The sequence below is a fragment of the Artibeus jamaicensis genome, unplaced genomic scaffold (assembly GCF_021234435.1).
Source record: "Artibeus jamaicensis isolate MK-2021 breed Jamaican fruit bat unplaced genomic scaffold, CSHL_Jam_final contig_2790, whole genome shotgun sequence".
Classification (NCBI taxonomy): Eukaryota; Metazoa; Chordata; class Mammalia; order Chiroptera; family Phyllostomidae; genus Artibeus; species Artibeus jamaicensis.
Genome location: NW_026521616.1, coordinates 728,958 through 753,837, shown reverse-complemented (window position 1 = coordinate 753,837; position 24,880 = coordinate 728,958). Strand labels below are relative to the sequence as shown.

The window sequence follows — 24,880 nt, the reverse complement described above, 5'->3', positions numbered from 1 at the left end:
TTCGAGGTCGGCACTTGGCCAGGCTTGCTCCCTCCCCGATGCAGGGGCTCCTCTTTTCCCTTGGGAAGGGAGATCGTGGCTCCCAGAGCTGGGAGATCGTGGCTTCTTCCCAGAGCTGTGAAGGAGTGGGGCAGGGGGGCCCCAGGGGACCCTCCAGGCCGCACCACAAAGGTTCACTTCTCTCGGGTGTACAGCTTGCTCACTCTCGCTCTCAAGGGCCACGTGTCGCCCAGGAGCCCAGGACTCCAGCTTCCAGGTGCTAGGCAGCCGAAGCCTGGCAACCAGATCTGGGGAGCTCAGCTGGGGAGGGGAGGCAGGGCTGGGCGCTGGGCCAGAGCAAACTTGGCCCCAGCCTTAGGCTGCGCCCACATTCTTTCCTTGACCATGGCCTTGCAGTTGAGATGGGGGACCCAGCCCAACTCTAGGGTGTTGGGCAGCCACTCCCGCTCCTGAAAAGACCACACTCTAGGCAGGCAGCTGATGTTTTTATTGGCACTACTTCCCAGGCAGCTGGAAACTGGTCTGCTCCAGCCAGTTACCCTTTCCCCCAACCTGTTTTGGAGGAATGGCAAGGGTTGAGGGGCAACCTTCAGCAAGGATGCCAGGTGACATGTAGTTGACATAAGCTCCCTAGGACCTCCCGGCCCCAGGCAATCTTTAGGCTAGGCCGCTGGAATGCCCGGTCCAGGCAGGCTCTGCCTGTCCTGCTCCAAAGCACTGAGCTGCAGTCTCCGTGGGTGCGAGGGACGCATTTTTTACCAGGGCAGGGGAAGGGGCTGGGTCTGGGCAGAGCCACATCCATCTCCAGCCTTTTTCTGCCAAGGCTCTGAAGGCTACCCTGTTTCCAAAGGTTAGGTTTGGCTTCCAACTCTGGCCACGCTGGGCCCTGGGGGCACTGACTTAAGAGAAGAGGTGAGGGGGGGAAAGAAGTGTTAGGGGGATGGGGTGGGTTGAGTTTTACACATTCGGGGCCAAAAGCAGCTCAGAAGCTTCACTAGTTCTTATATCCCATTGGACATAATCCAGGGGCCATGGGTGGGGACAGTCGTGCCTCAGGCACCTGTACTTTTCAAGAACATTCCGAGAAGCAATAGCAGGGTGGTGCAGAGGTGTATCCAGCTGCCTCACGGGGGGATGGGCTCATCTGCGACCGCTAGAGAGGACAAAAGAGAAACCAACCTCTGCAGCCTCCCAGTGGGCAGAACCTCCAGCAAGCAGCACCGGCTGCCCACCACCCCCCCACCCCACACACAGCCACACCAGAAATAGAGGTTTAAACTAAACTGGACTAGGGGCAGGAGGAGAAAAATGCATTCGGGCCCTGGGAGCAGTGAAGGCAGCCCTTTAATGAGGTCCCAAAGTGCCCACCCCAGGCAGGAAACAGTTTTACCCCACAGCTTCTGCTTTCATTCATTTGAGGACTAAAGATGCTGTTAGTGATTTGGGCTGTGACCACTGGGGGTGGGGGTATGGGCAGGAGCCAGCTGGGTTAACCCCGTGTGAATGAGGTGGGAAGACTTATAACTCACGGCGAACAGCCAGAAGAGTGTTTCCATGGCAACAGGACACAGAAGTCACTGTGTAGGGGTGTGTCTCATCCAGCTGCACGGGACGAGGGAGTCCAGCATCTTCATCCTTCCTTCCCAGTCGACCTCGAGCCCCTTTGCCCCAAGAATATACTTCACCTTCTGCCAAAGAAAACCCCAAAGAACGAAACAGAGGACACAGCTCAGAGAGCAGTGGTCCTCCCAGACGGCTGTACTGGTCCCAGTACAAGGTTGCTGAGTTCAGCAGATCCGAGCATGATACCACTCGCATTGCCCATGGGCCTGTCCATACCCCTATCTGCTCCCATTGGGCCCACGAATCACCTGCTCCAATAGCTACAGTGAAGGCATCCCCACAGGCCACCATGGCTATCTTGATGCCCTGGAGGCCTTGAACTTGACAAGGTGCCCGGCTGACCCGGCGAGCATTGGTACCCAACTGCCCATGCTGATTGCTGCCGAAAGTATAGCAGTCACCAGAGGCTGTAAGGGAAGAGAGGGGTAAGGAAGGAACAGGGTGCCTCGACTGAGGTCCTGAAGAAGCCAGCAGAGCCCCCCTCCTGCCTCCTTGTCCAGGCTGTCCTGCTCACCAGTCACAGCAGCTGAATGAGCAGTGCCCAGGTCCACACTCAGCAGGGGCTCCTGGGCCAGGGGTGCAGAACCTAGCGGCGTGAAGCTCAGAGCCTCCTCCACCTGTTGGTGGGGGCCAGAGTCCTCCCCCAGGGACAGGTGGTCCAGGCCCAGCTTGTTGAATCTGAGGGCAGAGCCAGAGGCCAAGCCCAAATGACAATGTATAGACTCTCCTACCTCCACTTACTGGGCAGGAGTGGATGCACCAAGGGACAGATCCCACCCTGAGTTGAACCAACAGCACTCCCAGCCCTTCTGAGTTTGAATCCCTGGTGGAGGGTAGGCAAGGACAGATGGAGCATTAGCAGCCAAGGGTGGCGAGGGGACAGTCAAGTCATCCTGGGGCACCTGCTTACCTGTTGCTCCCACAGGCCAGCACTCGGCCAGGCACAGTGAGGATCATGGAGGAGTCAATGCCACACACAACCCGCTGGGCCTCCTGTCCTGGTGGCACGGGCACCTGCTGAGGGCAGCTGTGGGACTCCCTGGTGCCTAGTCCCAGCCGGCCTGGAAGGGGAAGTTGGGGTGGGGCTAGTTGGAGCATCAGTGTTGGTGATGCCAGGATGAGGACCCCTGGGTTGGGAGTGACAGCCTGAAAGGCCCATCCTTGGCCCCTCTGTGGTCAAAAACCTCTGTGGCACTCCTCCTTTAAGGTCCTGCTCGGGTGCCACCACTGCTCCTCCAGGTGGAGTCCCTTGCCAGTCCTCGAGTTCCCACATCTCTGGACCTTGGGTGCAGCACTAATGCTCTCTGTCCTTTGTCATGATGATGTGTCGTTCTTCCCCCATCAGAGTCCTCCAAGAGGACAGGAACTGCATCTAAGTCATCTCTAGTTTCAATGCCCAGACTGATGCCTGGCCCAGAGAGGGCCACGGTGAAAACTGCGGGTGAATGAACTCTCCCTCAGAAGCACCTGAAGGAACTGACATCTTGATCATCTTGTCTCAGCACCCGGCACAGGGTGGGCACACAGTGGGTGTGCAGTGAAGGTTTGCTGAGCGGATAAATGAATGGGGTTGGAGAGAAGAGGGAGGAGAAAACAGGCCGTGGGGTAGAAGGTGGGTGCAAAGGGGAGCAAAGCACCGATGGGGGAGGTGTGAGGTGGAGCTAAGGCTGGAACAGAGCGGAGAGCTTACCGCCATCTCCACGACCCCAGGCAAATAACTCCCGCTCAGTGGACAGAGCCAGCACATGAGACGCCCCGCAGGCCACCTGCACCATCTCATAGCCCAGCAGGGCCTCCACGATGGTGGGCTAGAGTAAGAGAGGAAACTGTGGGCAGAGGATCCGGACACAGCATCCCCTGTAAGGGCCCCGTCGGAAGCTGCAAATTTCCATGAGATGCCCATTTCTTTAACTGCCCCCACCACCTCTGTAACCACTGGGGGAAGCCTGGTCTCTCTGTACTTCCCCTACTGTTGCCCAGAACAGGTGCAGCCTGGGAGCTGGAGGGACCTGTGGTTGCTGAAGATTCCCCTTCCCCCAACCTGAGTGTCAGCTCTCAGACAGGCTCCCTGCCATCTCCCCCACTTCCTCCTCCCCAAGGTACATGCAGCACCCACCTGGCTGATGTCATTGAGGCTGCCATGGCCTAGGCACCCATTGCTGCCACTGCCAAAAGTCATGATGATACCTCGGTCTTGGGAGGGGGCAATTGAGCAAAGGGAAGGGAGAGAGATTAGGCTGTTTTTCCAAAGGGACCAGTCCAACCTTGGGTTGGAGAAGCAAGAAAAAGTTAGTTGGAGGCCAAGGCTAGAGAATGATAAGGACAGGGGTCTCCTTTCCCAAGTGCGTGACGTTAGACAAGTGACTTAGCCTCTGAGCCTTAGTTTCCAGATCTGTCAAATGGGTTACTGCAACTCCCCCCCCCCAGGCCTATTGTGAAGGGTGAAAGAGTATAAGTAAACCCCTGGTGCTTAATAAACAGTAGATAGAAGCATTATTAATCGAGCAGTTTGTAAATGACAGGCAAAGAGGGAAGTTGCTCTGGGAGGCCTTCTGATAGCAGGGTCCCCACAGGGTTGTCTCTGGACTCCACTAACCGGTCAGGCAGGCTGTGAAGAGGTCCCCACAGGCCACGTGCTTGATGGTCACACCTGACTGGCCTTCCAGGAAACGCGAGATGAACTGGGGCTGCTGCTGCTCCACTGCCCCTGGAAGGAGGGCGCCCCCTCCCGCACCTAGGGGCGGGGCCTGCAGAGGAGGCAGCGGAGGGCATGGAGCCTGGGCACCCCTTCCTTATGGCACACCCTCGGCACACTCTAGGCCCACCCCAGCCTGCTCACCTCCCACAGGATGAGGCGCCCAGAGCGTGTGACGCCAGCCTTCTGAGTGCGCCCGGCAGCCACCTGGACCACCTCTGTGTTGAGCATGGGCAGCCGCAGAGGAGCGCTGAGCCCCCCACCCCACGTGTACACGGAGGACAGTGGTGGTGGAATGGCTGGCCGTGCGGGTCCCCGGGGGATGCCTGTGGGAGCAGCTCATCAGGCCTGTTACACTGGCGGGAATGGAAGGGCATCCACAGGGACCCAGAACGTCATCTGAACTTACCCCTGCAGCGGGCACTGGTGGTCCTGCTCCCTGTGCTGCCTGGGGCCAGGGGTGGCCCAGTGGCCAGGGACTTCTCTGCCCTATGGGACAAATGGGGGCCTTAGGACACCGACCAGCCCTCCCTGGTACTCCCATACACAAGAATGGAGGACTTGTCCTGAGGGCCCCTATGCCCCAGTCTTCTGTGTTCCCACTGGGTGCCCCTTGCTGCCCAGGGCTCCCTCCTCCACTCCCCGCACAGGCCTCCGCATGCGGACACTGCCCACGTCCGTGTGGAGGTTGAGGAGAGCACGGATGCAGAGAGGCTGTGCCATGATGTGGCTGAGCGGTGGCCGCTGTGTGGGCTCCAGGCTGAGCAGGCTCAGGACGAGCTGGCGTAGCTCCGGGCTGTACCGGTCAGAGATGGGTGCAAAGGTGCCGCTCATGATCTTCAGCACCAGTGCTGGCAGATTCTGTGAAGGTACAAGTTGTGGGGCCAGCCAGAGCCTCAGGCCAGGCTTGTATGTAGGTGGCTCCAGCCCCAGCCCCCCATTTGATGGGTAGACACAGAGCCCTGTGCTCAGGAGCCTTCAGTCTGGTAAGGGGACTCCGAAAATGATAGGGGATTACAGGACCTAAACCCTGCTTTCAAGAACCTCTCATAGGCAGCCCTGGCTGGTGTAGCTCAGTGGATTGAACACAGGCCTGTGAACCAAACAAAAGCGGTTCGATTCCTAGTCAGGGCACATGCCTGGGTTGCAGGCCAGTTCCCAGCAGGGGACACACAAGAGGCAACCATACACTGATATTTTTCTCCCTCTCTCCTTCCCTTCCCCTCTAAAGATAAATAAATAAAATCTTTAAAAATATATTTAAAAAAGAAAAAAAGGAACCTCTCATAGGGGAGCTATGTCCTCGGAAACCCCAGATTGCTGGGGAAAGTTAAGTCTTGACTTTAGTCGGGTCACTAAGCTGATGGGGGAGCCCTGCCTTCAGCAGCCCTCAGTTTAATCCTCACCTGAGGATATGTTCATTGATTTGAGAAAGAGAAAGAGAGAAACATCCATGTGAGAGAGAAACATGGATTGGCTGCCTCCTGTATACACCCTGAGCAGGTATCAAACCACAACCTGGGGATGTGCCCTGACCTAGGATCAAACCTGAAAGCTTTTGGTGCACAGGATGATGGTCCAACCACCTGAGCCACTTGGCCAGGGCAGGAGCCCTCAGTTTAAAGCGGGGGGCCCAAGCCCTACCCTCAGGAATCCATAGTCTGAAGGAAGCCACAGCCCTACCCTGGTGTAATCAGCCAGTCTGATGAGGGAAATGTGACTCAGACACAGAAGAATCACAGAAGCTGTTGGAGCCTGGGACTTCAGAGGGAGGGAGATAGATTTCCGGGCTGTCCCCTTGGGGTTGCTTACTCACCGCAGCCTCAAAGGCCCTCTTGAGGCTGGCCAGCTCATAGAGAACGCAGCCCAGGGCCCAGATGTCGCTCTTCTGGTTGTAGGGCTTGCCCTCACACAGTTCAGGGGAGATGTAGCATGGAGTGCCCACCACCTGCAGGAAGGAAGCTAAAATTACAACCCAGGGGGGGAAGACCAAGAGCTCTGCCCACAGGGCCGGTTGGAGAGAGCTTCTCCCCTAAGCAGGCCAAAGTGCTTCCTCCTGACAGACAACCCAGCCAGGGGCTAAGGAGCCAAAATCTCGGGGTGGGAGATAGGATTACAGAGTGAGCCTTGGCCCTCAAAACCTCCAACACCCTTGAGGTCCCCTCCATGCCCAGGCACCGTGTAGGCTTTGCTTTTGCTGCTAAGGATCTTGGAGATGCCAAAATCACCAATCTTGACAACCATGCGATGCTTGTCAAGAAGGATGTTTTGGGTCTTGAGGTCCCGGTGTAAGATGAGGTGGGTGTGCACGTGATGCAGTGCAAGCAGGATCTGCACAAAGAAGTGCATGATGGTCTCCTCCTCCAGCAGGGAATTACAGCGCTTCTGGATGAACTCCGCCAGGGTGCCACCTGCAGCCACAGGGACTAGTCAGGATCCAATCTCTTCCATGCTTGAGACTTTCCTTTTATGAAACTAAATACCCAGACAAGGCAAGGGCCTCCCAGCATCTCACGACTGAGGTCAGAATTCTTTACCTCTGACCCTCAGCCAAGCCCATTCCAAGGAGGAAAGCTGGCTACTCTATGTCTGTCTGTCCCAGAGGTGAGAGGCCCTGAGTGCCAGCCTAGTGCCAGGAGGCCAGCCCACCTGGCGCGTATTCCATGGCAATCATGAGGGCCTTGTCCTCCAGGAAGTTCTCGTAGTACTCAATGACATTGGGGTGGTTGAGCAGCTTAAGGACCTGACACTCATTTTGGGCTGCCTGCCGCTCTTCCTTGGTCATCTGCTCCACTGGAATCTGCTTGATGATCACCAGCTTCTGGTCCGCCTTGCGCAGGCACAGGTGCACAATCCTGAGGACACGGTACAGCAGTGGGTACCAGTCAGCCTCTGGCCATGCATTAGGCTGGGAAGACCTGTTGACTGGCTAGTGACTAAGGGCATCTGAGTGCACAGAACACTGAGATTAGGAATGGGGGGCACTAACCACAAACTGAGATATTAGACAAGTCAGTTAGCTTATATGAGACTCAGTTTCACCACAGGCCCAATGCCGCAAAGTTAGCCTTCATCTCTCTAAGTTTCTATAGACACTAAGTTAACTGTCTGGGTTCAAATCCTGACTCCTCCTCCTACTAATGATCTGGTCTTAGATTATGTGACATCATCATCTGGAAAACAGAATTTACCTCACAGGGTTGTTGAGATCAAATAAGAAAATACATGTAAGGCCTTTAGGACAGTGCCTGGCACATGGAAAATGCTCAGTGAGTGGAAGCCATTCATATCATTTTTCTTTCAAGTCTATGGTCGGCGTCCACAAAAGTCGGGTTCTTGCCCTGCCAATGTGGTTTGGTTGGTTAGGTGTCCTCCCGCAAGGCGAAAGGGTGCCAGTTCGAGTCTGTGTTGGGGCACATGCCCGGGTTGTGGGTTTGTCCCCCATCACAACGATCTGTGTTTCTGTTTCTCCCTCCCTTCCCCTCCCTAAAAGTAAGTAAATACAAATTTTTATTTTATTTTAAAAAACATTTTATTTATTTATTTTTAGAGAGAGAAGAAGGGGGGGAGAGAAAGAACAGTGTGTGGTTGCCTCTCACGTGGTCGCCACTGGGGACCAGGCCTGCAACCCAGGCATGTGCCCTGACTAGGAATCGAACCAGTGACCCTTTAGTTCAAAGCCCGAGCTCAACCCACTGAGCCACACCAGCCAGGGCACAATCTTTTTTTTTTTTTTTTAAAGCAGGGTTCTTGCTCTTTCTTGTTCACCATGACATCCCCAGTGCATAATCTAGTACATATCTCAGCACACAGTAGGAGCCCAGTATCTGCTGAATGAATGGACTATAAGATGATCATCTAAATATCAACTTTGTATTTCTAGCTCTGACCTCTCCTCTGAGTACTACTCGCATATCCAACTATTTACTTTGCATCTCTACCTGAATGTCTCTCACAAGCGTCTTAAATTTTATCAAATTCAAAATATAACTCTTGATTCCTGTCCCCAAAACTTCTCTTCTTCAGTCTCTTCCACGTCATCAAATATCACCACCATTCCCCAGTTATTAAAGCAGACACCTGAAAATCATGCCAGAATCCTTCCGCCATTTCACACTAACACATCAGTAAATCCTGCCTCTACCTCCAAAATGTTGTGAACCGATTCATTTTCCTGTGTCCTTTGGTACAGCTCTTCACAAAACCATAATTTCTTGCCTAAAACACTGTGCTAGCCTTCAAAATGTCACCCTCAAATCTAAATTCCACACAGCAGCCAGAGTGATCTTTTTAAAATGCAAATCATACCAAGAACATATCCTCTGGTAAACCTCTTCCCTTTACACTGCAAATAAATTTAACACCTTTTACCTACTAAGCCTAAGGCTAGATTCTGGCTCCGTCCCCACATTTTATAGCATTCTTTACCTTGCACACTACATTCCAATTACACCAGACTTTTTTCTTAGTTCTTTGAATACTTTGAATTTCTTCCCATGTGAAGATCTGAAAAGCTCTGCCTTCACCGTCAGACAGGTACTCATTCCTCAAGCCTTGGCTTAAAACTTCACCTCTCAGAGAAATTTCCTTGATCACAACCCCCCCCCCCCCCCCCCCGAAAAATACTTCTCTGGTATTATGTCCTGTTCACGCAGCTTGTTAATAACTGCTTTAACAATGTCTTGTTTATTGTACATTTTCCCTATTGTCTGTAAACTGAGGGGGGAAAGATTACGCCTGTTCTTAACTGTATTCCCAGCGTCGAAAGCCTCAATCAATATTTGTTGAATGAATGAGTCCGTCCTCTAACACCAGAACTGCGGGGGTGCAAAGGCTTGCCGAAGGCGTGACCTCCTTAGAAGTTGAGTCTCGCAGTCACCGACCTGTACCGGAAGCTTGGGCGGGGCTTCCGAAGAGTGGGCACTCACGCCTCAGGGCGGGGCTAACCGGGCAGCGATTTCGCGGACAGCGTTGGGGTTTACTTTCCCTCTCCCTGAGTAATTGCCTCCCCCAGAGCCCTGGCTCACCCGAAGGCACCTCTCCCCACCACTCGAATCCGCTCGTACTTCTCCATCTCATTTCTCAGTCACATTTCCGGAACCCCCTACACCCAGACCCGGCGCGTGCGCGAACCCGCCTACTCTAGAGCCACGCCCCCTACACTGCAAAGTAATTGCTGGGAGCTGCAAGTGGAATTAGGTGTCGGTTTAAACCTCGCATCGTTCTGCGATTTTTCAACGTTCCTTCATATGGCCCATTCGCGTTCGGCCCATATGTTCTAAGTTTCTGTCCAGAGGTTAGTACGATTGTTTAGGGTCTAGACCAGAAGTGAGTTTAATTACAGGTGTCTTCCTGGCACCTCCTGCTCTGCGTTAAGTCAATAAAAGCTCATTTTAGGAGCAAGAGGATGGTGATTAGCTAAGGGGTAGCGTCCCTATTTATGAGTGGACGAGGAATGGGGTGTTTATCTTCTGCTCCCATCACATCCCTCAAAAGGGTGCCCAAACCTGCTCACGTGGAATGACCACTAGAAGAGCCCCAGGAGGGCCCCTTGCGGGCTCAAGCCGGTGTTGGCCGGCAGACAAAGCTGCCCAGGGGAGCGGAAGCAAGCACAAAGGGAGAAAGCTGCTCACCTGAGACACTCGTGCTCTCACCTAGAAACCGAGAGGGACTTGGTTGACCCAGGAGCCCCACAGGGGTTAATGTGTAACCTTGGAGCCACCAGAGGAAGCAAGGCAAACACTCAAACCTCTCGGCCCCCAGGTCTCTGACGCCTCAGGTTTCTGGCTTTTCCTCCCTCTCGCAACACTTTTTCCCTCGCCCTCAACTACAACTCTACAACTTTCTTAGCCTCGTCTACCTCCCCTTTCTCGCCCCCTACTCCAGACTGTCTTTTTAGCCGCTCCTCTGTTCCGTAGAGTCTGGCTGGCTAACTCTCCCCTTAAAGTACCACCTCATTTCTTTGGAGGCGGGGCTGGGTGGGGGTGTTGTTAATCCCACGCCATGGTGAGTACAGACTGACACCTAGTGACCATAAACTGCAAGTGCTCCAGGCCACTGCCTGAAGAGTGAGGGTCACCCTAGCAAAATCAGCTGTCTTCCCCGCTCCAGCCTCCGAAGAGCCGGGAGAAGAGAGCTGGCCCTGTCTGAAAGCAGATTGGTACAGTCGCTTGGCCCCAGGAGCCCAAAAGCGGCCTGGAAAGAGGGGTGGTGATGGGTTAATCAACAGTTTCTAGGCGCCGTCTCTAAGCAGGGTGCTGTAGAGGCAGGTAAACACGGTTGTCTCTAGCCTGAAAAAGCTAGTGATCCAGTGAAAGAACAGGGACTGGGCAGAGATTGTAGACCAAGGCAGGACTCCAACCTATAACCAAATCCCGGGTTTAAAAGTCGTGGAGTTGAGGGTGGAGTGAGTGCTCACAATACCCACTCAGGCGGGGGAGCCAGTGGCGGGAGAAAGTGAGGACGCCGGATAATGAAGCAGAAAGAGAGTCGGGAATTGGGAGGCGCCAGGGAGGATGCCTCTGTGGCGGCTGCCCAGGACAACCCCCGAAGTCCACGCGGGACGCGGAAGCTACCCCCATCCCAAGCCCCCGGGAAATGGGGCTAGTGCCCTCTGTTCAGCAGAGGCGCCGGAGGGGCGGGGGCAAGGAGGCGGGGCGGGGCGGGGCGGGGCAGGGGCCCGGGCGGCCAGGGGCGGGGGCAGAGGCCCGCTGGGAGGGGACAAGAGGAGCGTAGGGGCCTAGAGAGCTCCGTGGAGAAACTGTGTGAGGCTGGAGGCCGGCGGGAGAGGTGTCCGGAGTGAACTGAACCGAGAGGGAACTCCATTTGCCGGATAGCGCGAGGAGGCCGGCTAGAGGGGGGACAGAAGGACGGCAGGGAGGACCAGCATGCCCCCACTGCTGCACCCCGCCCTGCTGCTGCTCCTGGGCGCCACGCTGACCTTCCGGGCACTCCGGCGCGCGCTCAGTCGCCTACCTCTGCCCGCTCACGTGCGTGCTGACCCCCTGCGCACCTGGCGCTGGCACAACCTACTCGTCTCGTTCGCCCATTCCATTGTGTCAGGGATCTGGGCTTTGCTGTGGTGAGTGAAGAACCGGGGCAATGAAGGTGGCCAGGGAATCCCGCGTTACTCTCCCCATCACTCACGGGCGGGCTGAGGCCATGCAGTCTCACATGATTCCCTGTCTGGAAGGCTATCCAATCCTGAGCTGGCCCCGGGAGAAGGGGATCTCACCTGGGAAAGGGAAGACACCTGAGTTTCAGCCAAGCCCCTACTTGCTTCCCAGTTAATATAGTGGGCTTAGACTCCTCTTGGACTGGCAAGGATAATTGGGGAGCTGGAAGGTCTTTGGGAATTGGGAGATGAACGCCTGCCTCCTTTCTTCCCTCCCATTCAGTGTGTGGCAGACCCCAGAACTGCTAGTAGAGATTGAGACGGCATGGTCGCTTTCTGGCTACCTGCTCGTTTGCTTTTCTGCAGGTAAGTCTTGCCTATTAAGCATTAAGTAGGTGGAGGAACGGGGGGGGGGGGCGAGGTTCTTGTTCAGTCCCCTTCACGACCTCTTCACCCATCCCTCTGCTAGGTTATTTCATCCACGACACTGTGGACATCGTGGTTAGTTGTCAGGCTCGAGCTTCTTGGGAATACCTGGTCCATCATGTCATGGTAAGTTGGGGTGTGGTATAGGCCTGGCGCTATCAACTTTACTCTCCACCCTCTTAACTCCATTCACACCATGTGTCCTACATCTTTCATCCTCAGATGCTAGTCTGGGCCCTTGGTTCACTATTTAAGGCTAGCATTTCATAACCTCACCTAGTATTGACTGCAGTTAACTCCATATAGGGTTCAAAATTTGTGTTTAACTCACTGTAAACTATATGCTAGAAGAAAGCAAACAGGGTAAGATTTTCCAGTCTCAATCTAATAGCCTTTTTTCTCAGTGCTTTGAGACAGGGAGAGAAACACCCATTGGTTACTTCTTATATATGCCTCCACTGAAACTCAGGCACCCACCCTCATTAGTGACCCATGAGTTTGCAGGCTGGTGCTGGATCCACTGAGCCACAACAGCCAGGCCTTAATCTGATAGCCTTGGTGTTTATTACCTAACCTGTTCTCACCTTTGCCCTCTAGGCCATGGGTGCCTTCTTTTCAGGCATCTTTCGGAGCAGTTTTGTAGGTGGGGGTGTCATAACACTACTGGTAGAGGTCAGCAACATTTTCCTCACCATTCGCATGATGATGAAGATCAACAATGCCCAGAATCACCTCCTGTACCGGATCAACAAGTATGTCAACTTGATCATGTATTTTCTCTTCCGACTGGCCCCCCAGGCCTACCTCACCTATTTCTTCCTGCAATATGTGGGTCAGGGAACCCAAGGCACCTTCCTGCTGGGTATCCTGCTCATGCTGGACATCATGATCCTCATCTACTTTTCCCGCCTCCTCCGCTCGGACTTTTGCCCTGAACGTGTGCCTAGCCCACAACACAAAGACAAGTTCTTAACAGAGTGAGAGGCACAGAGCCTGCAACTTGTGGCAAGGACAGCAAACAGCCAAGAACAGCCTCACTCATAAACTGAAGTCAAGACTAAGACCCAAAGCTGGGGCATCTGGGTTCTCCACCTTTCAAGCCTGCATCCACTATTGAAAACACTCTCTGAAGTCCTTGTCCTTCCTTGGGCAAGGGTGAGGGAAGCAGACAGACCGGTTGGACATGGTAGATGGGTGTGGGGACAAGGTGCTACCCAGCCCACACTGCCCTGAAATGGATGCTAATGAACTCCATCCAGGTATTGGTTTCATACAAAGCCTCTTCTTCCAGGGATAAAAGGGGTTCTGATAAAACTGCTTGCTTATTCACTTAATCCTATGACAGAGGCAAATTCTAGTTGTCCTAGGACAAGTAACCCAAGTCTGGATCACAAAAATCTGCTGAACTCTTGCTGCTAGGATTATAACTGGTATGATGAAATGAGAGCACCGAATGTTCCAATGGGGTAAGTGGGCCAGGAGTCTTTCGCAAACTACTGTTTAGTGTGTATATACCACAGTATGGTGCCCTCCCAGCCCAACCAGAAATCAACATAAAGAAGCATATAGTATGAAATTTTTATATTTAGAATTAGCCAGCTGGACTCAGTTTAGATGATCCCAATCTGAAAAACAAAAGGGAGCTTTGTTACTGAAGTTGAGATGTAAAGATTAAGCCGGAATTTCATGGTTAAAAAGTATAATGTGGGCACAGGGTAAGGCCTATTAAGGAGAGGGGTGCAGTCAGTCAGTTAAGGCTAATCAGCAAACATCAGGCTTTGGTCGCAAACAGACACATCATCTGCACCCAGAGGGTAGCTGTTAAAGGAGTTTCATGACAAAGGAGGCTTACTTTGTTGGCAACATCCAAAGCATCATAGTCTGGAGCCAGTCGAACATACGCCTTCTTCTCCCCATCAGGCCTAGGGTGGAGAAGGCAGCCTTAGTCCCTGCTGCCTGCAGTGCCCCTGCCCCTCCCCCCAGTCTTCTGAGGCATCAGGGGTTCCTTTCTTCATGTAGTCTTTTCCAAATAGTTATATTTTCCTGTCACTGACATGGGAAGGTTAAGAAGCCACTAGGCTACAAAGCTGATGTCTTTTTGGGAAACACCACAGGATAATCAAGGTAATCAGACATAATTTTCTTATTCTAGGGCCTGTCTAGAGATAGGAATCACGAAAATGAGCACCAACCCCATAAATAACGGGTGTCAAACTCATTTTCACTGGGGGCCACATCAGTCTCTTAGTTACCTTCAAAGGGCCGAATGTATTTTCGGACTGTATAAATGTAACTTCCCCAACAGTTAAGTGAGAGCTCAGTGCTGCCGCCTGGCAGAAACAAGGTGGAGAGAGAGATTCGACCCATGGGACTTATTTGCCACATGTGCCATAAATCAAATCCTACAGCCAGGAGAGCTGATGATGCCTCAAAAGTCTATAGTCCACACAATGGACTGTAATTACAGCAGGGGCTGGCTCATTTCTCAAGGCTTGCACACTCTGAAACCTACTCTGACCCCAGAAGCAGCATCAAGGAATTTTAAGGAATTTCATGCCATCCAGGCTTCCTAACTTGAGGCCCTAGTGTCCTCCTCAGCCCTTGGAGCTCCACTCACCTGATCAGGGTGTTGACCTTGGCCACATCAATGTCATAGAGCTTCTTCACAGCCTGTTTGATCTGGTGCTTGTTGGCCTTGACATCCACGATGAACACAAGTGTATTGTTGTCTTCTATCTTCTTCATGGCTGACTCAGTAGTCAGGGGGAACTTGATGATGGCATAGTGATCAAGCCTGGGAGAGATAAAATGGGGTCACCTGGCCTGAGCCCAGTAAAAGAAAGGATGGGACCTCTTTTGAAGCCCAGGTGCATCAGACAATGAGTAGCAATCATTTTTGTCAGACTTTGGTCGCCAAAGGTGTCATCATCTGCAACCTGAAACCTAGGGACCTGGAGAACCATATGCACTCTATTCCACTTGAAGGGCTTTCATCCTTTAAGTAATTAAAGAATTATCTTGAGTCCCAAACCCCTCATTCTTTATTTGACCTCACCATTTCTTTCTCTTAAAAAAAAAAAAATCCCTTTTTATTGTTTTAAGATTTATTTTTAGAGAAAGGAACATCAACATGTGGTTGCTCTAACATGCCCCCTGCTGGAGACCCTGGCCCACAACCCAGAGATGTGCCCTGACTGGGAATTGGGCCAATGATCCCCTAGTTCACAGGATGGTGGTCAATCCACTGAACCAAGCCAGTGGCTTTTTTTTCCTTTTTTCTTTTTTTACATTTCTGAAGGGAGAATTTGTGGATAAAATTGAGACTTGAGAAGTTAAAACTGAAGAGCACAAAGCCAGCCTGCAACATCTTGAAACCCAGGCTAGAGTTCCAAAGAATGTTGCTACTTCACTATGAGGCTATTTCCACCCACTTTGGTGGCTTGAAGACCATCAATTCTTTTTTTTTTAACACCTCCCCCCCCATTGTTGTTCAAGTACAGTTTTCTGCCTGGACCATCAATTCTTGAGAGCAACTTTTTATTTACAGCTCAAGTTAAACTTACAGTGACTTGAACACAACTACAACAGTTTCCCCCCTGAAATTCAGAGAAGAAACGCTCTATTCACATGGACACTACCTTCTCATTTTGATGTTAGAAGTCAGGTCTCAACCTCTTATTACACTAAATGCTAAGTCCAAAAGGGGTAAAAAGACTGTCAAGTGCTTGCTTTCCTCCACAGAGGGACACAACCCACTCTATTCTGCTACCATAGTTTGTCTCTAATCTGCGGTTCCTAAGGTTAGTTATTAACAGAAGCACACCACCAAAATACTGACGTATCCCAACCTTTTGTGCAATTTCCCACTAACCATTACCCAAGTGTAAAAATTTGAGAGTGAATGAGAAGGAAGATTCCATATACTGTTGCAGGCCTTCGCTATCCAGTACAGGTATGAGTAAATCTCCTTTATCAACCCAGATCACCCCACGTTGCCACCTTCAACAATTACTCCCTGCAGCAATAGGTGCTATGAGGAATTCTATATGAGGTGTATGAGGGCTTCTCTGAAGCCCTACAACAGAGAACATCTAAGTCCTACATCGTACTTCTAAGAAGGTAGACCCTAACATATAAAGTGATAATTAACCTAACAATTAATTAACCCTGGCACTAACTATGGGTTGTTTTAAACAATTCCTGCCAATAGTGAAAAGCCTCTTTTTGTTCTTAAATAAGGCATTAACAATCTCCTCACAACCCCATTAAGTAAACACGTGAAGTACTTACAGGTTTTTGAGAAGCCAAGCTCTAAGTCTGGTAGCCTACACAGCCACCTGGCTCACTTCTCTTACCTCTATTACTTCCTAAACTTTCTCTTATAAAAGGGGAGGGGGGCAGGGGAGGAAGAGTACAGGGCAGTACCGACTTGTTTCTCCTGGGGGCGCTCTTCCGAGGATATTTAGGCTGCCTTCGGAGCCGCAGTGTCTTAGGCCTCCTGAAGGTGGGTGATGTGCGTATCTTCTTCTTTTTGTGGCTGTGGACGCCTTTTAGCACTGCTTTCTTCGCCTTTAAAGCCTTTGCCTTGGCTTCGGCTTTGGGAGGTGCAGGGGCTGAGAAAATAAAATAAAATGTGGAAGCGGGTTTCAGAAATCCATCACTTCTGGCCCGAACACCGGTAGTGGGCGCCCCGGGCTACACGTGCATCAGTGGTTCCTTTGAAGACATCACAAGTCTCAGATTAAACATTTTCCATCATATGCACGGTAATGGGGCGCACTTGGAGTAGTAACTCCAGGTATCCGACACATAAAAAAGTAACTAACAATGCTCAAACGCTTGATACTTGCCAGGAAGCATGCGAGTAGTTTTATACAGACTATCGCACAGCCATCCTGGGAGATTACATAGTCGTCTGTAATGAAAATGAGAAGTTAAAAAAAAAAAAGGAAAAAAGAGAAGTTGAGGGAACTGATTCCATACAAGTCTGGAGACATGGAGCTGTGATCTTCGGATGCGTGTAGTTCCCAAGTCCACTATCTGGCTATCAGCTTCCCTCCCCTCACCCTTCAACCGAAGCCTAGCCCATGCGGTTGGGCCCACGCGCACCGCAGCCTGGCCGAAACAGGATCAGCAGCTCCGGAGCTGACACATAAGTCTTAGGTTAGCCACTGTCCTTTCTGTTCGTTCGCTGTCTAGGGATCCCAGGCCAACCAGCCATGTTACCCCCAAGCCCCAGCACACACCTTCCTTCTTCGCTTTGGGCGCCATCTTCGTGAAAAGGGTTTCCTAGACCCGTTCCCACGGGCTAGTAGAACTAAGTCTCACCGAAGACTCGCGATGCTTTTTTACTTAAAGCTGATTGGGTGATCTGTAGCGCAGCGCCCGCCGGGAATAGTAGTTAGGTTTAATTCCCTCAGGAGAGGGACTAAGCATGCGCCACACCTCCCCCTGTAAGAAGCTCCTCGTAAGACCGTAGAGCTTCTTGGGGGTTGTAGTTTTTTTTTTGAGACGTGTTTATCTGCTGCGGCGGATAAACAGACTGGTACTCGCGTCTGGTCCTGAGCGTTTCTCATCCTGAGCAACTTCAGAGAAAAGAACTGCAGTTCCAGGAGGCAGTAACGCTGCAGCCTGTAATAGATATAGTTAGATAGACTCAGGGAGAGCGACGCAAAGTCCTGGAACGTTAGAGCAGAATTTGTCAGGCCCAACTACTTCAAATAACATTTGTGGAAATTGATGTCCCGAGATTGAGACGTGGCTTATCAATATGGGTGATTTTTGTGGCAGAAAAAAATCGAGTCAGGGAGAGGGGAGGAACGAAGTACCAGAGGAGGTGGGAGGTGGCCACATCTCCCCTCTTCACGTACGTCGATTTCACACGCTTTCTCGACAATACTCTGGAAAAACTGCTAATATTCCAAACACCCAGCGCACAGATTTCTCCAGCATTTGCTAGCTTTTGTTATAGTTTTTCCATTCACAAACCCCTTCCCTTTAAGTAGTCTTGCCTTCCCTGCCCCGGCCATCCCTGCATCCTCAAATTCAGTTCCGGACACACACCAAAGTTCAGTAAGGCTTTAGTTTGCTTCTCAGAGGGCGGGCGTCTACTCCGCCTTCACCCCTCCCTTTTTATCTTCCTCCTCGCCTCTTGGAACCTGCTTTCCCCTTTAACGGTGAGATTTGAATTGTGCTATCCTGACTATCCGAAAGAACTGCAAAGTGGAAAAGTCCTTGGGAAGGTTCCAAAGGGGTCCGAGAGAAGCCTAGTACCAGAGGAGAGTCCCAGTGCTCCAGAGCAGTGACCTCCCCCAAGGGCGGAGTTCCCGATCCATCTAGCCCTCCTTTATCCTCCATCGAGGGAGGAGGCTTAGTCTTCAGCCTTCCCACCCCTCAATTTACGCGGTAGCCTTCAAGGAAAAGACTACAGACCTCGGACGTCTATCTCCACGGTGGGCATCCAGCTCCTCTGGCACCCCCTCTGTGCTACTCCCCGCCCCCCCCCCCCAACTCCCAGGGCTGAAGGGCGGCAAGCGGGGGCAGACTCGGTGAGTCACGTCCTGGGCCTGGAGTTGAGGAGGGAAGCGCCGCCTCTCCTTGGGCCCCTTCTCTCCCCCTTACCCCTCCCCGCCGGTCCTGGCGCAGCCAGATGCTGCGCGGCAATCACCGATTCCCCATCACCAGTTCGGCTGGGTAAGGGTCCCGGTGGAGATGCAGCCCGGCACAGAGGTGCAGGGCAGAGCCACCTGGGGACCCCTGTCTGGGCACGTTCCAGCCTGGGTGGGGGCGGTGCTGGTCGCCGCTGAGGTGTCTGTCGAGGAAGCTTAGGGCAGTGCAGTGGGGAGGAGAGGATGGGGAGTCCTGGGCCCGTTGCAAGACAGGGAGCTGCCGGGAGAGGGGCAGGGGGCGGCCCTTCTCCAGGAATTTCCGGGGATCGTGTTACAGAGCTCGCAGAGGGAGAGTCGAGTGGGACGCGGGGCCCGCGGCGGGCCGGGTCCTTCGCCCCTCTTCCCGCGGCCCGCGGCCTCGCAGTGCGGTCCCTGCTCACACTGACCCCGTGCGGTGGGGCCGCGCCCGCGCCCGCGCCCTTGGACCGCTCTGTTATGGTGCGGCCGCCCCAACCCCGACTTGTCGTCGGGTCTCCGCGGCCTCGAGTTTTTGTAGGAACTTTCCGGCCCCGAGTTATCGTAGGGTCTGCGCGGGCCCGGGATCCCCGGGACGGGACTCCCAGTCCCCATTTGGCAGCCGAGGGGTCTCCCCGCCCCCGCGTCGTCTTCGGGACGGTCCGGCCCCGGGTGATTGTGGGATCACCCCAGCCCCGCGTGACTGTCTCATCTCCGTGGCCCTCGGTGATCGTAGCATCCCCGAGGCCGCGGGCTCCCGTAGGCTCCCCGTGCCCCCGAGTCATAGTCGGGACTCCTCGGTCGCGGGTGATTGTCGGGTCCTCACGGGCCCGGGTCGCTGAGGCGGATCAGGCCTCCGCGCCTTCTCAGGGCGCCCAACAAGACCTCAGGCAAGATGAACATTCTGGCGCCCGTGCGGAGGGACCGCGTCCTAGCGGAGCTGCCCCAGGTAGGCATCGGGGCCACGTCGGGCTTCTGGCTGCGGTGGTGTGTGGGCGGGGAGGAGGCGGCACCAGGCCAGTTAGAGGCTTGGGCCCAGCCCTGCCACCCAGCTAGGCCTGCTGCTTCTGGGTGGTCCCCTCCCCACCCCCAGCCCCAGGCTGCTTGGCTGCGGGACAGGGCCAGTGGTGGGTGAGTCTCATTCTCTTCTATTCCTTTCAGTACCTGAGGAGGGAAGCCGCTTTGCATATGCGCAAAGACTTCCACCCCCGGGTCACCTGCGCTTGCCAGGAGCACCGGACAGGCACCGTGGGGTGAGTTGGAGACGCCCAAAATACAGAAAGGAAGTCCCAGGAAACTCTGTAGTCAAGGCGGTGGTAACGTCCGCGCCCTGGGGGCTCCTTTGAATCTTCTGCCTACCAGCTATGTGGTTATTCCCCCTTTTTATGACCCTGCATCGACCGCTTTATTTATAACCAGCAAGTTTATAGTGAGTCCAGTGAAACGGGTTTGGCTGAAAAGTGGCAGTTCAGTTTCTAACAGAGAAGGATGTGGTCCCCGGCTCAGCTTCTCGCATACCATCTGTTTGAATCCCGGGGCAGGGACTGTGTCTTCATGTATGAGTCCAAGTGTGAGTAAAAAGGGAACAATAGTGATGGTTGCCGCCATTAGTGTAGGGTTTGCTCTGTGCTGGGCACTGTGTTGGATACCGTTACTGCCTTTTATTCAGTGGAAAACACATCACATTTAAGATGTATCCTGGTTTCAGAGATGTTAAAATGTATGTGTGTGTGGGAGGTATGTTTCACAATATAGAACATTTATCTCATTTTAACCTTCTCAACATCCCGATAAAATAGATTTTAAATACCCACTTAAATGTTGGAACTGAGACAGAGAGGCTAGGTAACTTGTCCTAAGTCACACAGCTAGTAAGTGTGAATAGGAAGTACCTGGAATTCAAATTCATGTCTCTCTTACACTGAAGCACAGAACACTCCTGGCCAGTACGTCTGTCTGTCCAGGAGAGCTGCCCAGGAGGCCTGGTGTCTCTGGGAACTGCAGCCTGGATGCAGCTACCTTTGTAGACTTACTAGGGAACTTTGGGACTCCCTAGAGTGAGACAACTAGGGCCCACTCCTCCTGCCTCCTCTTGTGTCCAGCAGATTTAAAATCTCCAAGGTCATTGTGGTGGGGGACCTGTCAGTGGGGAAGACTTGTCTCATTAATAGGTAAGAGGGTGCTGGACTGAGCTGGGTTGGGCTGGGGAGGGGAGGCCAGGCCTAGCCAGATCAGCTGGGCTCAGGGCCAGAGCATCCGGTGCCCCCTCAGGTTCTGCAAAGACACCTTTGATAAGAATTACAAGGCCACCATTGGAGTGGACTTTGAGATGGAACGATTTGAGGTGTTGGGCGTTCCCTTCAGTCTGCAGCTGTAAGTGCTTCCTCTACCTCTTCCAGCCATTTCTTCCTCTAGCACCTACATCCTACCCCACTCCCATCCCCATGCCTCTGTTTCACCCCTTATTCCTCCCAGCTGGGATACTGCTGGACAGGAGAGATTCAAATGCATTGCATCAACCTACTACCGAGGAGCTCAAGGTAAGGGGCTGGGTGAAGGGGGGTAGGTGGGTGCTGGCTTCTAATTGTGGACTGAGGGGATTGTGGAAATGAGCCGAAAAGGGGGGTAGTGTTTCCCCATCAGCCCAGGACTGTTTCCACCACTATTTCAGCCATCATCATTGTCTTCAGTCTGAATGATGTTGCCTCCTTGGAACATACCAGGTACATGGAGATGCTGAAATATATTGGGACTCTGGGAAGAGAGAGTTCAGAAAAGAGGAGTGCTCAGGGCATGGTGGGGAAGGGAAGACGGCAACTAGGAGCAGAGGGAGGATAATCGGGCGTGTGAGTGTCAGTGGGGGGGGGCTGCCCAGCTCATCTCTCGCTGCCCTTCATCTGTGGCAGGCAGTGGCTTGCTGATGCACTCAAGGAGAATGACCCTTCCAGCGTGCTTCTCTTCCTTGTGGGTTCCAAGAAGGACCTGAGTGTGAGTGTGCCTGTGGATGGGGGGGCCTTCCCAGCGTGGTGTGAGAACCCTCCCGCATCTAACTCTGACTTCCTTATTTTAATTTTGCTATTTATTTACATATTTATTTTTGTCCTCTGGGGACATGCTTATTGATTTGAGATGGAGGGAGAGAAACATCGATTGGTTGCCTGTCTCTCATAGGCACCCCAACTGGGGATCGAATCTGCAACTTAGATGTGTGCCCCGACCAGGTGACCCTCCAACCACTTGAGCCACACTGGCCAGGGCTTTTTTTTTTTCTCAATTGAATAAAAAAATTTTTGCCCTGGCTGGTGGAGTTCAGTGGATTGAGCACAGGCCTGCGAACCAAAGAATCGTGATTTGATTCCCAGTCAGGGCACATGCCTGGGTTGCAGGCCAGTTCCCAGGAGGGGATGCATGAGAGGCAACCATACATTGATGTTTCTCTCCCTCTTTCTTTCCCTTACCCTCTAAAGATAAATAAATAAAATCTTTTAAAATTTTTAATTGATTGATTTTAAAAAGAGAGAGGAAGGGAGAGAGAGAGAAACATCCATTTATTCCACTTATTTGTGTACTCATTGGTTGATTCTTGTATGTGCCCTGACTGGGGATCCAACCCACAACCTTGGTGTTTTGAGACGATGCTTTAATGAACTGAGCTTCCGCCAGGGCTGACTCTGACTTTCCTCCAGACTCCTGCTCAGTATGTGCTAATGGAGAGAGACGCACTCAAGGTGGCCCAAGAGATGAAGGCTGAATACTGGGCGGTCTCATCTCTCACTGGTAAGAGGCTTCAGGCCTTCTGCTGTGGCATTCCTGCCTACCTCGCCCCTCACTCCTGCAACTCCAGCTGTGCCCAATGACCCCAGGCTTAGAGCTGCCCCTAAGCACCCATCTGTTCCCCGTGTCAGGTGAAAATGTCCGGGAATTCTTTTTCCGTGTGGCGGCACTGACCTTTGAGGCCAATGTGCTGGCTGAGCTGGAGAAGTCGGGGGCCCGGAGCATTGGGGATGTCGTTCGTGAGTGCCCTCCTGGGTGCGGGTGGCAGAGAGCACGGGGAGCCTCCAATCCCTGCTTCACATATTTCCCTCGCTCTTCTTCAGGCATCAACAGCGATGACAACAACCTGTACCTAACCACCAACAAGAAGAAGCCTACATGTTGCTTTTGAGGGGTGAGGGGTTGCTCAGCCCTGAGGCACTGTGCCGTCTTGACTCCCCCAGACCTCTACCCCTGGGCATTTGCACTGACTGCTGTTACAGACCAAAGAGCTGCCCCTTGGTGGCAGTACCCCCAGAGGGGTAGTTGGGACCATGCTAGTCACTTCCTGCCCCTAGGCATCATACCAAAGACTGAATGCCCCCTTCCTTCGGGGGCTCTGCAGGGTGCCCAGGAGTGGAGAGATGGTCCCTGCTGCTTTTGCTCCGCCTGCTGGGCCCTTTGGGTATGAGGATGCTTAATGGTCCCAGCCCTACACTGTGCCTTATGCATTAAACCCGCTGTTATTAGCATTTTGGGGGTTGGAGTCCTTTGTTGGGGATGAGGGATATGGAATGGGCAGGGCTGTATGGCAATCTTGGAACTGGAGTCTCCTGCCGGGATGCTGGCCATCTCTGGCGCTGGGGGAGGCCTCAGGCAAGCTGGGTGCTTAGGGACCAGGTTTGGGGGGGGTCATACTCTCATTGGGCCAGATCTGAATTGTTGTTGAGAGCCCTTTCCTTTGGTTCCTTCCCTGCGAATGTGTCCTACTCGGTGCTTAGAGCAAAATTTCTATCATTGAATAATACTTTATTTTTTTTAGCCTCTTCTCACCTTTCCTTTAACAGATAGTTGTCTGAGAGGAACACAGAAGTGATTGGGTTTTGGATACCTGTGGCCCAGGGAGGGTAGGGGCTGGGCTCTTATTCAGAAGATATTCTGTTTAACATCGAAGTATATTAGAGGTACAAACATAAAATTATGACCGGTGTCTTTTTACAGTTTAAAACATGATTAAACTAAATTGAATAAAAAGTACTGTGTGTATTTTTCCCTCTTCAAAAAGAGAGAGAGAGAGGTACTCTGAGGAGGGCCTGCACTCGAATCCTCACTGCCTCTTAAGACACTCAGGCATAGCCCTGGCTGGTGTAGCTCAGTGGATTGAGCACGGGCCTGCGAACCAGACAATCGCGGTTCGATTCCCGGTCAGGGGACATGCCTGGGTTGCAGGCCGGTTCCCTGCAGGCCACTTCCCAGCAGGGGATGCACAAAAGGCAACCATACATGGATGTTTCTCTCCCTCTCTCCTTCCCTTCCCCTCTAAAGATAAGTAAATAAAATTTAAAAAAATAAATAAATAAAAAAAGACACTCAGGCAAACAAACCACTTATCCTGGGTGCCTCAGTTTTCTCTTCCATAAAATGAGGCTAATAATGTCGATGAGATTTCCTGGGTTAAATAAGAAAGCACTAACACATATGTAGGAAGGGCTCAAAAACCTTAACTATTATAACCTTTTTCTTAAAAGATTTTATTTCTTTACTTTTAGAGAGGGAAGGGAGGGAGAAAGAGAGGGAGAGAAACCAGTAAGTACATCCATTGTTTACCTCTCCCATGCCCTCAACTAGGGACCTGGCCCGCAACCCAGACATGCGCCTTGGCAGGGAATCAAACCAACATCCTTCAGTTTGCAGGCCAGTGCTCAATCCACTGAGCCACACCAGCCAGGGCTTATAACTCTATAGGATGAGTGAGCAAGAACCTGCCTCATTGTTGACAGCTGACCCATAGCTATACGAGTAGATTGGCTGGAGTATCTCAGGCATCTGGCCCAGCAACGGAGGGATACGGGACAGGTGTGGTTTGGTATCATCCTGGGAGGCCTTGCAGTGTCAAGATTAGAACACAGATCCTGGCTCCCAGTCAGCAAGTGAGTGCTCTGTCCATTCTGTGACTGCTTTCATTCTCAGCCACTTCTCTGTTCTGGGAGGGTTGGTTTTCTGCACACTCCCCTTTTCCCTGTCCCCCCTCCCCTGCTGTTCCTGGAGCTGGAGGTTTTGGGCGGTGACCCTCCCCACACAGGCTGCTGGGTCTGGGGGAACGTGAAGGAGGGTATCATGTGGAGCAGCAGCGGGAGAGGCCCTTGATTTCTCTGGAGAAAACAAAGTTTAAATACCATGTTTTCCTTTTCATCCTTTGAGGCATAGCTTGGCTTTGGAGCCTGGTGCTAAGAGAAACTGAAGGGCGTGATGTGGGAATGTTGGTTATATGGCACTAACATTTTTTCACACTCTCCTGGAATTTTTTGTTCGTTTGTTTATCTTTGCTCCCACATGGGACTGCTCATCACCCCTTGCATTGCCTTGCCTTGCACAGAGCCTGTGTGTGTGTATGTGTGTGTGTGTGTAGTTGGCACCACAACACTG

At 52.5% G+C, this 24,880-nt stretch overlaps 4 protein-coding genes and 3 non-coding genes across 16 annotated transcripts; 2 read left to right on the top strand and 5 right to left on the bottom strand.

The window, feature by feature from the left end:
• Positions 1-476: 476 nt before the first annotated feature.
• NEK8 (NIMA related kinase 8) lies at positions 477-10,276 on the bottom strand. Of its 4 annotated transcripts, XM_037162821.2 has the most exons (15): positions 9,346-9,410; positions 6,968-7,173; positions 6,497-6,729; positions 6,135-6,266; positions 4,971-5,179; positions 4,728-4,807; positions 4,463-4,644; positions 4,220-4,370; positions 3,740-3,816; positions 3,314-3,431; positions 2,534-2,684; positions 2,138-2,301; positions 1,872-2,030; positions 1,530-1,688; positions 477-1,153 (listed from the first exon to the last, which is right to left on the bottom strand). In XM_037162821.2, the coding sequence occupies exons 1-15, from the start codon at positions 9,390-9,392 to the stop codon at positions 1,125-1,127; spliced, it is 2,097 nt and encodes a 698-aa protein (XP_037018716.2). In that variant the 5' UTR covers positions 9,393-9,410; the 3' UTR covers positions 477-1,124. The 4 variants fall into 4 exon arrangements, with proteins under 4 accessions (XP_037018716.2, XP_037018714.2, XP_037018713.2 ...); XM_037162819.2 differs by lacking the exon at positions 9,346-9,410 and adding an exon at positions 9,952-10,276 and having other exon boundaries at positions 1,530-2,030; XM_037162818.2 differs by having other exon boundaries at positions 1,530-2,030; positions 9,346-9,529.
• Positions 10,277-11,040: 764 nt separating this feature from the next.
• On the top strand, positions 11,041-13,172 carry TLCD1 (TLC domain containing 1). The gene is made up of 4 exons (XM_037162838.2): positions 11,041-11,399; positions 11,716-11,798; positions 11,902-11,984; positions 12,456-13,172. Exons 1-4 carry the CDS (start codon positions 11,206-11,208, stop codon positions 12,837-12,839), a joined length of 744 nt encoding a protein of 247 aa, XP_037018733.1. The 5' UTR covers positions 11,041-11,205; the 3' UTR covers positions 12,840-13,172.
• Positions 13,173-13,390: 218 nt separating this feature from the next.
• On the bottom strand, positions 13,391-17,212 carry RPL23A (ribosomal protein L23a). Its single transcript, XM_037162836.2, has 5 exons — positions 17,105-17,212; positions 16,288-16,471; positions 14,476-14,652; positions 13,711-13,780; positions 13,391-13,483 (listed from the first exon to the last, which is right to left on the bottom strand). The coding sequence occupies exons 1-5, from the start codon at positions 17,127-17,129 to the stop codon at positions 13,469-13,471; spliced, it is 471 nt and encodes a 156-aa protein (XP_037018731.2). The 5' UTR covers positions 17,130-17,212; the 3' UTR covers positions 13,391-13,468.
• LOC119062076 (small nucleolar RNA Z17) lies at positions 13,595-13,666 on the bottom strand. The gene has a single exon (XR_005084908.2). It is a non-coding gene; the product is annotated as a small nucleolar RNA Z17 (small nucleolar RNA).
• Positions 14,725-14,794, bottom strand: LOC119062086 (small nucleolar RNA Z17). Its single transcript, XR_005084918.1, has one exon. It is a non-coding gene; the product is annotated as a small nucleolar RNA Z17 (small nucleolar RNA).
• On the bottom strand, positions 16,560-16,623 carry LOC119062085 (small nucleolar RNA SNORD42). The gene has a single exon (XR_005084917.1). It is a non-coding gene; the product is annotated as a small nucleolar RNA SNORD42 (small nucleolar RNA).
• A 759-nt stretch (positions 17,213-17,971) lies between the features above and the next one.
• On the top strand, positions 17,972-23,481 carry RAB34 (RAB34, member RAS oncogene family). Of its 7 annotated transcripts, none has more exons than XM_037162828.2 (11): positions 17,985-18,310; positions 19,218-19,430; positions 19,643-19,734; positions 20,584-20,652; positions 20,753-20,854; positions 20,957-21,021; positions 21,153-21,204; positions 21,388-21,469; positions 22,168-22,258; positions 22,387-22,494; positions 22,579-23,481. In XM_037162828.2, exons 2-11 carry the CDS (start codon positions 19,377-19,379, stop codon positions 22,644-22,646), a joined length of 783 nt encoding a protein of 260 aa, XP_037018723.1. In that variant the 5' UTR covers positions 17,985-18,310; positions 19,218-19,376; the 3' UTR covers positions 22,647-23,481. The 7 variants fall into 7 exon arrangements, with proteins under 7 accessions (XP_053518735.1, XP_053518736.1, XP_037018723.1 ...); XM_053662758.1 differs by having other exon boundaries at positions 17,988-18,310; positions 20,587-20,652; positions 22,579-23,480; XM_037162829.2 differs by lacking the exon at positions 17,985-18,310 and adding an exon at positions 18,376-18,406.
• Positions 23,482-24,880: the final 1,399 nt, after the last annotated feature.